Source organism: Bufo gargarizans, chromosome 10 (assembly GCF_014858855.1).
Source record: "Bufo gargarizans isolate SCDJY-AF-19 chromosome 10, ASM1485885v1, whole genome shotgun sequence".
Taxonomy (NCBI): Eukaryota; Metazoa; Chordata; class Amphibia; order Anura; family Bufonidae; genus Bufo; species Bufo gargarizans.
Genome location: NC_058089.1, coordinates 48,906,527 through 48,921,536, shown reverse-complemented (window position 1 = coordinate 48,921,536; position 15,010 = coordinate 48,906,527). Strand labels below are relative to the sequence as shown.

Sequence of the window (15,010 nt, the reverse complement as noted above, 5' to 3'; positions counted from 1 at the left end):
CCCTGGATGTGCTCTACTCCTATCGGACATTCTTGTGGGGCAGGATCTTCGGAGTAATGACGTCACTGGCAGAGGAGGCTTGCTAAATGGCAATAAAGAACTACTCCGACTGCACCCTACAATCAACACTCAGGAAGCACAGAGAAAAAAAAGGCAAAGATGTCACAAAAAGTCATCATTTATTTCATTATTTTTTTTTTGTAGCCGTCCACCGTCTCTCACACCCGAGTGTGGTCCTGGACCGTGGCAGCTCAAGAAGAATGAATGAAATGCTATACAATTCTGAAAAAAGGAGAAGAGCAATGACATTTCATGGATTACTGAAACCCACTGAGCTTTGACACAACAGTTTCCAAATTTAACCCACACCTACAGAAAAGGAGCCTCGTGGATTAGCATTGCACAACATGTAAGCACAGTTCATGACTTCTGGAGGACTCCTGGCGACAGCAGCCTTCTGTGGGTCGTGTAAGAACATCAATTAAGGTAAAAGGGTTCCGCACCACGTGATTGGACTGACAAACCACGTGTCGGGGGCACTTCACGTTACACACACAGTAAGTGGCTTTCTTATTCAGGGATGGCATGATCATATGATAATTAAAACTGTGGGTTCACACGTTACAGCTCTGCTACATTCTCCATCCGCCCTATAGCAGCCAAAGGAGCAGCTAAGGCAAATTTCACATGACCGTATTAGATCAAGGAAGCACGCTCCGTGGCGGCATTTCCTGGACCGAACGCTGCTCCTCTAACCCAAACTCATGTATGCAAGTTCATGCCGGACCACAGGCCTACTTATGGTTCTCACCAAGTTGCCAGTACAGTAGACAAGTGGTCAGGTGGGAAATTACAGTATCCTAGGTCATTCTTATGCTGCGAGTTCCCGTCAGAGGAGCAGCGTTCGGTCTGGGAAATGTAGAGTGTTTTCCTGGTGCAAAATTAGCCTTAAAAGGGGTTTTTCAGTTTCCTACATTGAGGACCTATCCTCAGGATCGGCAGGGGTCTGACTCCAGGCACCCCTGCCGATCAACTCTTGTGAGCGCTGCTTTCTCTTCAAAACAGCTGATCAGCACTGGTGCCGGAAGTCAGACCCCCGCCAATCTGATATTGATGACCTCTGCTGGGGATAGGTCAATGTAGGAAACGGGAAAACACGCTCCATGAAACGGAACGCTGCTCCTCACAGCATTATGTGAGTACCGTACAGTAGGTCCTTTTACACGGACTGATCATTGATTGGGTCAATTAGGGATCAGCATTTGTATTCCTGTAATTGCCCCTTTTAAAGGCTCATGTACACGACAACTGTGTGCACCTCAGGAAACACGGCCTGTGTGTGGGCTGCATCTCCAGGACTGAAGGCAGCACATCTGAGCTGAACTCACTGTATCATATTGCCTTAGGAAGCAGTGAGTTCCTATCTGATGCAGGTCTATTGTACTGTACTCAGACAATTATGTGAGTACAGTAAAACAGACTCCCCGTCAGATAGGAAAGCACTGCATCAGAAAGCACTACGAGTTTGGGTCAGGTGAGTAACCACTGGTCCGGAAGATGTAGCAGACACATAGCCATGTGCATGAGCCCTAAATGTAACGGCAATCACCCAATGAATGAGCAAACCTCAAATATCATTGCATCTAGGCAGCAGATTGTAAGCAGAAACAATGACCGATAAGTCTATACCATGTAAATGCAGCTCTCGCCTGCTCTGACGATCAGGCAATTATCAGGACCGGCTGGCTCCCTGCTGATAAGTCGCCCTGTGTAACAGAAGACCCTAAATCCCATTCACTTGAATTTAGATGACCTGAAACACCAGACATAGCCTATGGGCACAAGTGGGGCCGTTTCTAGAGTAGGAAAAATAAGCAGATCTATTTCACCTACCCGGACAACTGCCTTAAGGGGGTTGTATAAAAGTCTAAACATGGCTGCGTTCTTCCAACCTGTTTATGGGCTGTGCCTAGTATTGCAGCGCCACTGAAATGAATGGGAATGAGCTGCAATGCCACACACTACCTGTGGACAGGAGGGGAGCTGTTTTTGGAAGAAAGCATCCCTGTTTTTCTAATCTTGGACAAGCGACAAACTTACATTTTCAGCCACAGATGCCGTAATTTTCTAACAATGCATGTCAATCTCACTTTTGCAGTTAACCCTCAACTGGTCAGGGAACCAGAGGACCCCCTCCAAAATAACATACTGTACACATTCAGTTCAGCAAAAAGCACCTAGTGATAATGTTGAGAAGGCAACAAGTCAATGGAATTGGTTATACAGATTTTTGGCCTTATGGCTGAAGTAAAGCAACCAGTTGGTCCCTGTAGACATCTTCTATCATTACTGGGTATATGGCAGGGCGCTATAAAGACGGATATGGGCCTACCTTGCAGAGCATATCCAAGAGGGACCAAAATATGAGCTGTGAGGGCACTACTTTGGTCCTGTGCCACCCAAAGTCATTAAATGCTAGCGATATGCCATCAGTTTATGACCATGGGGCCCACTACTGATCTGGAGAATGAATAGGCCTTCCCTGCACATTTTGCACTCCTGGCCACTGCAGCTGCCCACAATCACTTCAATGAGCGGAGTCGCAAATTCTGTGGCCATGATCGCCAATGTCCAGGAAAAGACCGATTCCACACTGCAAAACTTTTTTTCAAGAGCTATGGTGCACCCAAAAGTCAGAGCAACGCTAATCGTGACGTCATGGCATAGGACATCACTTTATGAGACAGGAACACCTCTTTAATGGTAACAGATCCTGAAACTTTCAGTGGCATCCATGGTTGGAGGGAGAATTGGCTGTGTTGAAGGCAGTCAGCCACTCCACTTCATCCTTCCATATAAGTTGTAGCAAATTAGAAAAAGATGTCCTCTTTCTTCCAGAAACAGAACCGCTCTCATCTAGGGTGGATTTGGTACTTCGTTCCCATTTTGTTTAATGGGACTAAACTACCAGACCAGTACATGCTCATGAACTGGAGTGATGCTATTCCGGGGGATGTTTTTCTAATGTCATAGCACCCCCTTTAGGCCAAACCAAACGTTTGGATGGCAGTTTCTGCATATTTATGAGCATTTTTAAACATTGAATAATCCATAATGTGAGTTTAAAGGGGCTGTCCCATCATTACCAATCACTGTATAGATTGTAAAAAAAAAAAAATGAAGGGGTTCCCCATGATCAGCACTTAAAGGGCATCTGTCAGCAGTTTTGTCCCTATGACAATGGCTGACCTGTTACATGTGCTCTTGGCAGCTTAAGGCATCTGTGTTGGTCCCATGTTCCTATGTGTCCGAAGTGCTGAGAAGAATTATTATTTGTTATATGCAAATGAGCCACTGGGAGCAACAGGGGCATTGCCGTTACACCTAGAGGCTGTGCTTTCTCTCCCCGTTGCTCCTAGAGGCTCATTTGCATATATTAAAATATAATTTTTCTCAGTAATGCAGGCACATATGTACATGGGACTAACACAGATGTCTTCAGCTGCCAAGTGCACATCAGCCAGTGTCATAGGTACAAAACTGCTGACAGATGCCCTTTAACAGCTATTCACATTCACAGGATAGGCCATTATTGTCAGATCTCTGGGGGTCTGACTGCTGGGAGTAAGAGCCCCTGCAGCAACATGGCAGCATAGCCAAGAAGACTCCTTCTGCATGGGAAGTCAGAAGGGTTTATATCATCAGCTGCCAGAGGGGGGAAGGAGACCGATTCAGCCCAGAGTCTGACCCCGGCAGCAGAAGCACCAAGAGGGAAAAATAAAAACATGATATTATGTATTTATATGCTAATAACACTAATTCACTTCAAGATTTTTTGTATGAAAATGGATTTATGGGATAACCGTTTTAAACTATACAGGAAAATATGGGAGTAGAGGAGGGAATGCCATGCAGCCCTATGACAAGTATGGCAATGAAGACAGAATTATGTCAAACTGGTCTTTATCCAAAAACACAAGTGAAGGGAAGACCATTTCAGTCCCATATGAGGCGGAGGTGATGATGCAAGCACTTACAAAAAGAAAAACTTCCAACCAAGCAGTGACGTGAGTGTTCAGTGGTTACCACACTTTATGTAGCAAATACAGATCACACAGCATAATTCAGAGATTTCCTTGTGCATATAAAACTACAAAATATCCAGAACCGTTTTAATTGCTTGGTTAAATTGATGCAGTGCAAAGAATTCAGGTGCGAAAAAAAGGAAAGGGATGTCGTAAAGACATGGAAATGTGCGAAAAAAATAAAAAAATAGATAAAGTTACAATAGCAAAAAGTCTAAGAGGGGGAAAAAAAAAACAGGATATAGAAAATTAGTAGAAAAGTGATAGAGGATGTGAGAGGAAGCCAAGTAACACAGACACGAGCCTTAGGGCAACCTGTAAACTAATGGTCGCCAACCTTTGGCTTTCTAGATGTTGTGACACTACAACTCCCAGTATACCCTGAAAGCATGCAGGCTACAACTCCCTAGGCAAACAGCACCTTACTGTGCTCCTGCCAGGTCTGCTTTATTAAAGTGTTTTTCAGAGATTTTCATATAGATGGTCTACCCTCAGGTTACATCATCAATATGGAGATCATCCGACATCCCCGCCAATCAGCTGTATGAAGGGGCCGAGGCTGTGACGGTTCATCGCTCAGGTGGCCCAGGCCAGGGATCGGGAACCTCCGGCACTATAGCTGTTCTACAACTCCCAGAATCCTCCTTTTGCTTCTATGGGAGTTGTAGGAACAGCCAAGTAAGGGTGCATGCTGGGTATTCTAGTTTCACAACAGCTAGCATATTGAAGGTTACCGATTCCTGGCCCAGGTGTAGCTCGGTCCCTTTCAAGTAAATGGGTCTGGGCTGCAAAACCAAGCACGACCACTAGACCATGTATAGCACTGTGCTTGGCGAGCTGTGCCTCAGCGGATCGTCAGGGGGTGCTGGAAGTCAGACCCTCACCAATCTCAATAATATATTCAATATGAAAACCCCGGAAACCCCCTTTAAATACTTGTATTCTTCAGAAAATCTGGGAAAATAGCTAGACTATAGCTTTGCATTGCAACATTCCTCTATTATTCCTTCTGGAAACATGAATAAATTGGCAACTGGGTGTTACTATCCCTCGTCAATAAGGCTTGCCGCCACACGCTCTGAAAACTGTTCAATCAGTGCCGACAGTGTCAGGGCACAACCTAGGGACGCGGGGAAATGACAACGTCCAGGTATAAATTTATATAGACATTTCTAGGAAAAATCACAGAGGTGCAGCACAATGCAGAATTCCAAGAGATGCTCCAAAATGGTTGTATTGTGTGGTATAGAGGTATTCACTAAAACAGACTTGTCAAAAGGGCTTAGCAGTCCTCGTTCTCGACACTGGCCAGGCTATGCTGGGAGTTACAGTTGCACATCTCGGCTGTAGACCCACCTAGTACAGACATTTGACCATAGCACCCATCGGTGTCCAGTGCGTGATGCTCAACATCAGGCACGGCACACACCTGTGTATTACTTTAGGGATGCATTCTGTATAGATGGCATAGGTGGAAACCCATCAATGATTAGGATTATAGTAAAATTTCGGTAAACCGTTCTGCTTAATGCTGGCTTGATCTGACATGTGCAGTTTGTTACTAAGGTACACTTGGAAAAGAAAAAAAAAATAATAAAATGATATCATGTTGTCTGGAGTTAGAATGGCTGTACACGACATGAATAGTACACTGATCGGGTTATACAGAGTCTGTGCAGTTTGCCGCTGTGTGCATAGATGTCCAACACGACTGTGCGTCCAGAGTCTTCAGTATCGCATGGTGCTGGATGCTCGGAAGTAAGACAGAAACTTGAAACACAGACTAACCACAAAATACCAGATGTTTCTTGCCATTTGTGACCTTGCGATGAAGACGCGCCAGATGAGGACAACGAGGATGGTATTGAATCCATAGCGAATGTTTCTTAACCTGGAAGGTAATGAGATTCAAGAAACAAGAAGGAGATGCACTGAAAAATCTTATTCTGAAGGGGAAAAGTAGTCAAACTAAAAAGGGCATCTGTCAGCAGTTTTGCATCTACGACACTGGCTGACCTGTTACGCGTGCACTCGGCAGCTGAAGGCATCCGTGTTGGTCCCATGTTCATATGTGCCCACATTACTGAGAAGAATTAGGTTTTATCATATGCAAATTATATGAGCAACAGGAGCGTTGCCGTTACTCTTAGAGGCTCTGCTCTCTCTGCAACTACGATACCCACTTTGAAACTGCTGCACCCTCTCCATTTTGATTGAGCCAGGCATTATGGAGGTTCTCACTGCCTGGCCCTGTCAATGAAAGCGCATATATTGCAAATGAGCCTCTATGAGCAACCAGGGCGTTGCAGTTACACCTAGAGGCTTTGCTCTCTCTGCAACCACTGCACTTTGACAGGGCCAGGCCAGCCTCTAAAAGGGCAATGCCCCCATTACTCCTAGTGGCTCATTTGCATATATTAAATCATCATTTTTCTCAGCAATGCGGGCACATATGAACATGGGATCAACATAGGGTTGGGCGATATACCGGTATCACGATATACCGCGGTATTAAAAAAACGGCGATATGGCGATATCGCCGTTTCCTAAATACCGCGGTATTTTGTGACGTCATCAAAGAGGTCAGCGCACATTGAGCGCTGACCTCTTCTAAACGTGCGTCCGCCCGCTTCTACCAACTCGCCTTCAGGAACTGACTGATCACTTACCGCCCGCCCCTGCACCTTGCTCTTCCTCTCGCTCCTGGCCTGCCTCCTTCTTGCTCCGCCTCCCTTAGTCATGTCTCCACCCACCATCTGACATAATCACCGTCGTCACCCACCAGTGCCAGGCGCCGTGTGAGTACTGTCTCTGGAGAGACTTTTCCTGCGGCTGCTTCACTAGTGCGTTCTGTCTGATGACAAAGTTATAAACTTACTACTTCCCGCAGCGGCCGCCCCGGCTCTCCCTCCTCCTCGCTCCCATAAGACCTTATTATAACGCTCCTTGTGGTCCCCCCATACAGTGCAACGCCTCCTTGTGGCCCCCCATACAGTGCAACGCCTCCTTGTGGCACCCCATACAGTGCAACGCCTCCTTGTGGCCCCCCATACAGTGCAACGCCTCCTTGTGGCCCCCCATACAGTGCAACGCCTCCTTGTGGCACCCCATACAGTGCAACGCCTTCTTGTGGCCCCCCATACAGTGCAACGCCACCTTGTGGCCCCCCATACAGTGCAACGCCTCCTTGTGGCCCCCCATACAGTGCAACGCCTCCTTGTGGCCCCCCATACAGTGCAACGCCTCCTTGTGGCCCCCCATACAGTGTAACGCCTCCTTGTGGCCCACCATACAGTGTAACGCCTCCTTGTGGCCCACCATACAGTGTAACGCCACCTTGTGGCCCCCCATACAGTATAACGTCTCCTTGTGGCTGCCCCCATACAGTGCAACGTCTCCTTGTGGCCCCCCATACAGTATAACGTCTCCTTGTGGCCCCCCATACAGTATAACGTCTCCTTGTGGCCCCCCATACAGTATAACGTCTCCTTGTGGCCCCCCATACAGTATAACGTCTCCTTGTGGCCCCCCATACAGTATAACGTCTCCTTGTGGCCCCCCATACAGTGTAACGCCTCCTTGTGGCCCCCATACAATGCAACGCCTCCTTGTGGCCCCCTATACAGTGTAACGCCTCCTTGTGGCCCCCTATACAGTGCAACGCCTCCTTGTGGCCCCCATACAGTGCAACGTCTCCTTGTGGCCCCCCATACAGTATAACGTCTCCTTGTGGCCCCCCATACAGTATAACGCCTCCTTGTGGCCCCCCATACAGTATAACGTCTCCTTGTGGCTGCCCCCATACAGTATAACGTCTCCTTGTGGCTGCCCCCATACAGTGCAACGTCTCCTTGTGGCTGCCCCCATACAGTGCAACGTCTCCTTGTGGCCCCCCATACAGTATAACGTCTCCTTGTGGCCCCCCATACAGTATAACGTCTCCTTGTGGCCCCCCATACAGTATAAAGTCTCCTTGTGGCCCCCCATACAGTATAACGTCTCCTTGTGTTTTTTTTCCTTTTAAACGGGTATTTATCGCGATATATATCGTTATCGCGATAAATTTTTTAATATCGTTATCGTCTGAATATTTTTGATATCGTCCAACCCTAGATCAACACAGATGTCTTCAGCTGCCAAGTGCACATGTAACAGGTCAGCCAGTGTCATAGGTACAAAACTGCTGACAGATGCCCTTCAAACAGCTCAAAGTGGCCATACACATGAAAAGAACGTCAGCCAAACCAGAAGATTTCAGCAAGACTGGCCAACCATGTAATGTTTACTGGGGTGACCTGAATTTGGGCGATGTTAGGATAAAGGAGGGTCAGGCATAAAAAATGTAATAAAATCTACAGTCAAAAAATCAAAACAGATTAGTAAAAAATAATAATAATAATAATCATTAAAAAAAAAAAAAAAAAAAAAAGAAGGATTAGCTACATTGATGGTATAAAATATGCCACAATAGAAGCATTGCAAGTCAAATCTGGATCTCTAATATGAAGGCCCCTCATGGCTCTGATGAATAGCTAGGGGACTCATAGAAATGAGGTTGCAAAAGCATATATAACACAAAGGTAAGCTATGGGGTCCCTCGAGATAGTGGGCTATATCCCTTATATAATGACCAACCTGTTGCCAAACTACAACGCCCAGCATGTCTGGATAGCCTAGAGCTACTACGGCATGCTGGGAGTTGCAGTTTTGCAACAGCTGGAGGGCCACAGGCTGAGCATCCCTGCTTCATATTAATAGGTGGTGAGAACCTATCCTGGGTTCCTGTTCTCAAGAGATCCTAAAAACAAGGGTGCAGTGAACCAATCTATGGATTATGCAAAGTAGATGGAGGCAAACATAATAATCTTTACTATGGGGCCCCCAAAACTCTATAGATGCCCCCGAGCAGTGCCCCAAGTAACAGTTTTGGCCTACAATACTGCCAGATTTAAGGTGCCCTTCACAGCTATAAACCTCCTAAAAATCAGACATCTTGCAAAATGTCTTTATGGCCTAAAAAGGTTGCCCACCTGTGAAGCTCCACAGTCACCAAGCGATAAGCGAGTAGCTGACAACTTACTTGTTTAAGTGCTTCCTGGCCGCAGGGAGGCCGGACATTTCTTCATTGAGAACATACTTTTTAGTTCCCATACAATAGTTCTCCATGTATTCTGCCCAATGCAGCTGCCGAACATCAAAGTTAAACACCTGCAAGCAAACACAAGCCAATGTGAACACCTACCAGCCACAAGCCACAGGAACAAAACTTACCCTGCACCTCAGACCAACTCTTAAAAAAAAAATAAAAAAATCTAGCCTGAAAAACAAGTTATTGCAGTGGAAAAAGCATTTGAAATGCCCAGTGAACATCTAAGGCAGTGGTGGCGAACCTATGGCATGTGTGCCCTGCAAAAAGACTAAGGTGTAACAATAAGACTATCTGCGATTCATCAGCGCAGGGCGCACTATGAACCGCACAGCGATGCGGCCTGGAACAGCCAATAACAAAGCTTCTTTTAGAAAGGGGCTTTGTGATTGGTCGCTTTGAGAGGGCTGCCGGTACACCGCTTTCAAGATGTGGAGGGGGAGGCTCCCGCATTGGCGCACGATCCTTACCCACAGGTGTCAGGCAGGGTAAGCAGTCTTGCTGGGAAGGGAGCATCTTGATGTTGCAGTGGGCTTTAGCAGGGGTTCAATATCAGAGACTCCCCGCCGATCTCTATAAAGGAGCAGTCTGACACACTCCGCAGAGCGGTGCTTTTTCTCACTGCTGAGCGCTCCAGTGAAGGCAGTCTCAATATAGACTATGGCAGGCATGCTCAACCTGCAGCCCTCTAGCTGTTGTAAAACTACAACTCCCACTATGCCCTTCTGTAGGCTGATAGCTGTAGGCTGTCCGGGAATGATGGGAGTTGTAGTTTTGCAACAGCTAGAGGGCCGCAGGTTGAGAATGCCTGATCTATGAGATGTCTTCACCATCCTACTCAGCAGTGAGAAGCAGCGCTTACTTGGATTTTAAACATTTTTGTAAACCCAAAATTACATTTTTGGATTTTATTTCCAATGCGCTAGATGCTTTCCGCTTTCGCAGCCGACATTGTGGACTGAAGGACTACCCAGTTTGTCAGTGCACAGAGAATTTTTCCGCCTAAGGGCGCATTCACACAACTGTGCGACGGCCGTGCCTGTTTTGCGAACTACAACCGTGATTGCAGTCACTTTTTGCAGTCCGCAGAATGGACACAGCAGTCACACGGTTGAGTGATTGCGCCCCAAGCAGGACTAGGTGAGGTGATCCACACTTTGCTCATTATATTAAAAGGGGTATTCCCAACAATGGTGGTACATTGCTAGGACGTGCCTTCAATGTCAGACAGGTGTGGGTCCCACAGCAGCAAATGGAGGTGTAGCCGTCCATGCGCTGTACACTCTCCATATACCGCTATGGGATTTCTGCGAATAGCAATGAGTGGGGAGCCTGGGGGGACCCATAAGGCAGCACCTACATAACCGATCTGAAGCCAGTGTCCTACAGGTGTGATCCTCACCTTCTTGTCGTCCGGACTGAGCTGGTTCATTAGCATGTTGGTATTTTCATTACTCCACACCCAGGAGTTACTCGTGAAATATTCCAGCAACATCATGGCTTTGTGTAGACGAGTAATAGTCTTCATCATCCTTAACCAAAAGGGTGGGGGAAGGAAGAGGAAAGAGGCGAGAATGAGTACTGCATCCCAGGTGAGGGTAATCTAGTGGGGGAGCCCCAAGTCCCAAGATATTCTGGGCTGAAAAATAGTGACCAACCCATAAAATTAACAAAATGAGGGGAGAAGAACAGTAATAAAAGCAGCATTGAGGGAAAAACACAACCGTGCAGGTAAAGAAAGTCATTAAGATTCTGCTCCGTGAAAAGGAAAATTATTTAGGTTTCAATGTGCAAATATAATGAGAATTAAAGTAGGACAGACAGACAGGGAATGCGGAGTGCTCAGGATTAGGTCAGCTAAGCTTTGGACGCTGCGTACTATGCGGTGCAGCGGTTAGTGCAGGATTTTGCAGCCGTGTGTTCTGGGAATTGTGGTTCTGCAATAACGGGATTACTAAGGCTTGTACAACGGGACGCCGGCTCTAATACCATTACAGATCTGTATTTATGTGCTGTGCTTCATTCAGTTCTATTGGACTGAGGAGGGTGCATGGCATACAAGAGCAGGAAAGTCCAGGGCGCTACAATCAGATGGATTTGCGTAGGGGCTCCTTTCATCTTCAAGGGTTTTTTGGGACCTAAATATCAACCCAGTGCTTAGCATTAACAATCAGTTGCTGCTCAGGCAAGCAGTGCTGCCTCGCCAATCATGTCCGTCGGTCACACGACCTTTGCCCAGCTCAGTCCCATGAAAGTGAGCCGCAATACCAAGCAAATACCATAGACAAAGTACAGTGCTTGGTACATATGAAGGGGCTGTAACGCGTGAGGTGAGAGAAAACGCTTTTATTGTACGGTAAAAGGGGTTATGCAGAATTAGAAAAAAAAAAAAAAAAAAAAGTCTACTGCTTTCTAAAACAGCGCCCCTCAAGGCTGTGTCTGGTATTACAGCAAACCCCTATTCACATAAACGCGAGTGAGCTAATAGACCAGACACAGGGGGCACAGAGACTTCTTTCTAATCCTGGGTAACTCCAGTCATCTCAACCTGTGACCAACAGAGTTCCCCTTCAGAGTAAACCATTACTGGGGGCCAGAAGAAGCAAGCACTGCACATCCGACTACTCGGGAAAGTATCCCGTGACAGGCCAGCACCCACAAAATGGCTCGTTTATGGACTCCAATGGAAAATCTGCAAAAAGCCCACCTACCCATAAAGTGGCATTTACAATAATGGTGTCTTATGTAGCAGAGGTGTCAGGGTTTACGGTAGGTATGACGGCTACCTCTTGAGTAGGGGAACCTATCAGAACCCACAAAACAGATGTACAAGGTTCTGCAAAATGCCAACTATGGGTAAACTATCCAGCTAACCATGCTACGTCCAGTTCCATCATGAAAGTGGCCTTTGCTGGTCGGTGTGAGACTGATTAAGAGATAATTCCCCAGAAAACAAAATGTTTTAGACTCTTGACACTCGCTGCCGCCCAGAGATTTAATGGTCTGTGCGGGAATTATCTGAGGCAGAGAGGAAAGTGGCTATTGATAATAAAGCACTTAACCTAAAATGCTTTTCAGTTTGAGTAGATTACAAAGTAAAGTGTGCAGCTGATGCATCTGAAACCAGGAGGGAAAATTAATGGTATTCTTTTATTTTTTTCCCAAGAACCATGCATACATTTCCCAGACTTAGGCCTCATGCACACGACCGTTGTGTGCATCCGTGTCCGTTGTTCCGTTTTTCGTGATTTTCTGCGGACCCATTGACTTTCAATGGGTCAGTTGAAAACTCGGAAAATGCACCGTTTGTCATCCGTGTCCATGATCAGCGTTTCCTGTCAGTCAAAAAAATATGACCCGTCCTATTTTTTGGACGGACAACGGTTCACGGACCCATTCAAGTCAATGGGTCTGTAAAAAAAACACGGAGGGATTCAAGATTGCCATCCGCGTCCGTGATCCGTGTCCATAGGCTACTTTAGCACAGACGGATCCACAGATCCGTCTGCATACAGCTTTTTCAGAGCCGAGTTTTCACATTGTGAAAACTCGGTTCCGACAGTATATTCTAACACAGAAGTGTTCCCAGTGATTGGGACGCTTCAAGTTAGAATATACTAAGAACTGTGTAGATGACTGCCCCCTGCTGCCTGGCAGCACCCGATCTCTTACAGGGGGCTGTGATCTGCACAATTAACCCCTCAGGTGCCACACCTGAGGGGTTAATTGTGCATATCATTGCCCCCTGTAAGAGATCAGGTGCTGCCAGGCAGCAAGGGGCCAGACCCCCCCTCACTCCCCAGACCCCCCTCACTCCCCCCATCATTGGTGGCAGCGGCGAGTTCCGATCAGAGTCCCAGTTTAATTGCTGGGGCTCCGATCGGTAACTATGGCAACCAGGACGCTACTGCAGTCCTGGCTGCCATGGTTACTTAGCAATTTTAGAAGCATTATACTTACCTGCGCTGTCTGTGACCGGCCGGGCGCTGCTCCTACTGGCAAGTGACAGGTCTGTGCTGTAACCATGGCAGCCAAAATTGCAGTAGCGTCCTGGTTGCCATGGTTATCGATCGGAGCTCCAGCGATTAAACTGGGACTCCGATCAGAACTCTCTGCTGCCACCAATGATGGGGGGGGGGGGGGGGGGCCACACTGGCCACCAATGAATTTAAAACTGGGGAGGGAGGGGGGTCTGCCCCCTGCTGCCTGGCAGCACCTGATCTCTTACAGGGGGCTATGATACGCACAATTAACCCCTCAGGTGCGGCACCTGAGGGGTTAATTGTGCGGATCACAGCCCCCTGTGAGAGATCGGATGCTGCCAGGCAGCAGTCATGTCCACAGTTCTTAGTATATTCTAATTTGAAGCGTCCCCATCACCATGGGAACGCCTCTGTGTTAGAATATACTGTCGGATCTGAGGTTTCACGATGTAACTCCAATCCGATGGTATATTCTAACAGAGGCGTTCACATGGCAATGGGGACGCTTCAAGTTAAAATATACCATCGGATTGGAGAAAACTCTGATAGGGACTCCTGACTTTACATTGAAAGTCAATGGGGGATGGATCCGTTTGCAATTGCACCATATTGTGTCAAACGGATCCGTCCCCATTGACTTACATTGTAAGTCAGGACGGATCCGTTTGGCTCCGCACGGCCAGGCGGACACCAAAACGACTTTTTTTTTTTAACTTTCCTTCATGTCTGGTGATCCTCAAAAAATCACAGAAGACACACGGAAGAAAAAACAGACACGGATCACGGAACCCCATTTTGCGGACAGTGAAAAAATACTGTCGTGTGCATGAGGCCTTAAAGGGATTTTCCGGAAGTTTAAAATTGATGGCCTATCAGGATAAGTCAGCAATATCTGATTGGTGGAGGTCCTACTCCTGGCACCCCTGCAGATGGCACTTGGATGAGCGCTGCAGCCTCCTCACATCCTACCAGGCACAGCGCTGTACATCGGGAAAGTAAAAATACAGGTACCCAACATGAACATTGTGGGTCATCACTTGAAGGCTGCTGTAGCTTAATCCATGAAAATTCGGAAGCCTTTAAAGCGACCCTCCTGTTCAAGAGCAAAAATTAATAAAGTGCTTGCACGGTGTCCTCTTTTTTTTTCTGCAGCTGCCCCAATTCCTCGTCTGCAATCCAAGAAGGCCGCACCACTTCTAAGACTACCTGATGCATACCGTGCGTTTGGTAGTCCAAGTACAGTCCTGCGCATGCGAGCGGTGCTGGCTAATCTAAAAGGCAGCAGGAAGGGTCTTGGACTACCAAATGCAAAAGGAGAAAGCGGCAGCGCGGCCATCTTGGATGGCAAAAGAAGAGCCCTAGAACTAAAGGAGGGCACCATGTAAGCATTTTGTTCTTTCCCCCCCAGTTAACGTGAACTTACTTTCTTGAATCGGAGGGTTTCTTTAAGAAACTTACGGAAGCCTGCCTTACCCGAGCTTCCAGAACTGCCTCTAGAAAGCCACTAGGTTAGGAAAGTTTGCAACTTGAAAAACAGCAGGGTACTTATTAAGCTGGTGACCTGCGGCGTCGTATTACCTCACGGTGACCCAAATACTGAAAGAGCCTCACTGCAATGAAAAGAGGAGAGAATGGAAGACGAAGAACTGCTCAGTCAGCCTTGTGAGGCCAGTTCCAGGCAATGAATCAACCCCTATCTGGAGAGCTCAGCTGTCTTAGTAGGGATCCTATTTAAAGCAATCTTGGAGGAGTCTAAAGGAGCAGACCTATAAAAGGAGGATGCTACTCTGCAAGGA

The 15,010-nt window shown here is 47.0% G+C and overlaps 1 protein-coding gene across 4 annotated transcripts in view; it reads right to left on the bottom strand.

Moving 5' to 3' along the window:
• Positions 1–3,551: 3,551 nt before the first annotated feature.
• The window catches only part of LOC122920335 (fatty acyl-CoA reductase 1), a 68,184-nt gene continuing 56,725 nt past the window's right edge, over positions 3,552–15,010 (bottom strand). For all 4 annotated transcript variants that reach the window (XM_044269763.1, XM_044269764.1, XM_044269765.1 and 1 more), the window contains exons 10-12: positions 10,634–10,763; positions 9,166–9,293; positions 3,552–5,976 (exon numbers count right to left, since the gene is read on the bottom strand). In XM_044269763.1, coding sequence (XP_044125698.1) covers positions 5,814–5,976; positions 9,166–9,293; positions 10,634–10,763 — 421 coding nt within the window. In that variant the 3' untranslated portion in view covers positions 3,552–5,813. The remainder of the gene's footprint in view (positions 5,977–9,165; positions 9,294–10,633; positions 10,764–15,010) is intronic.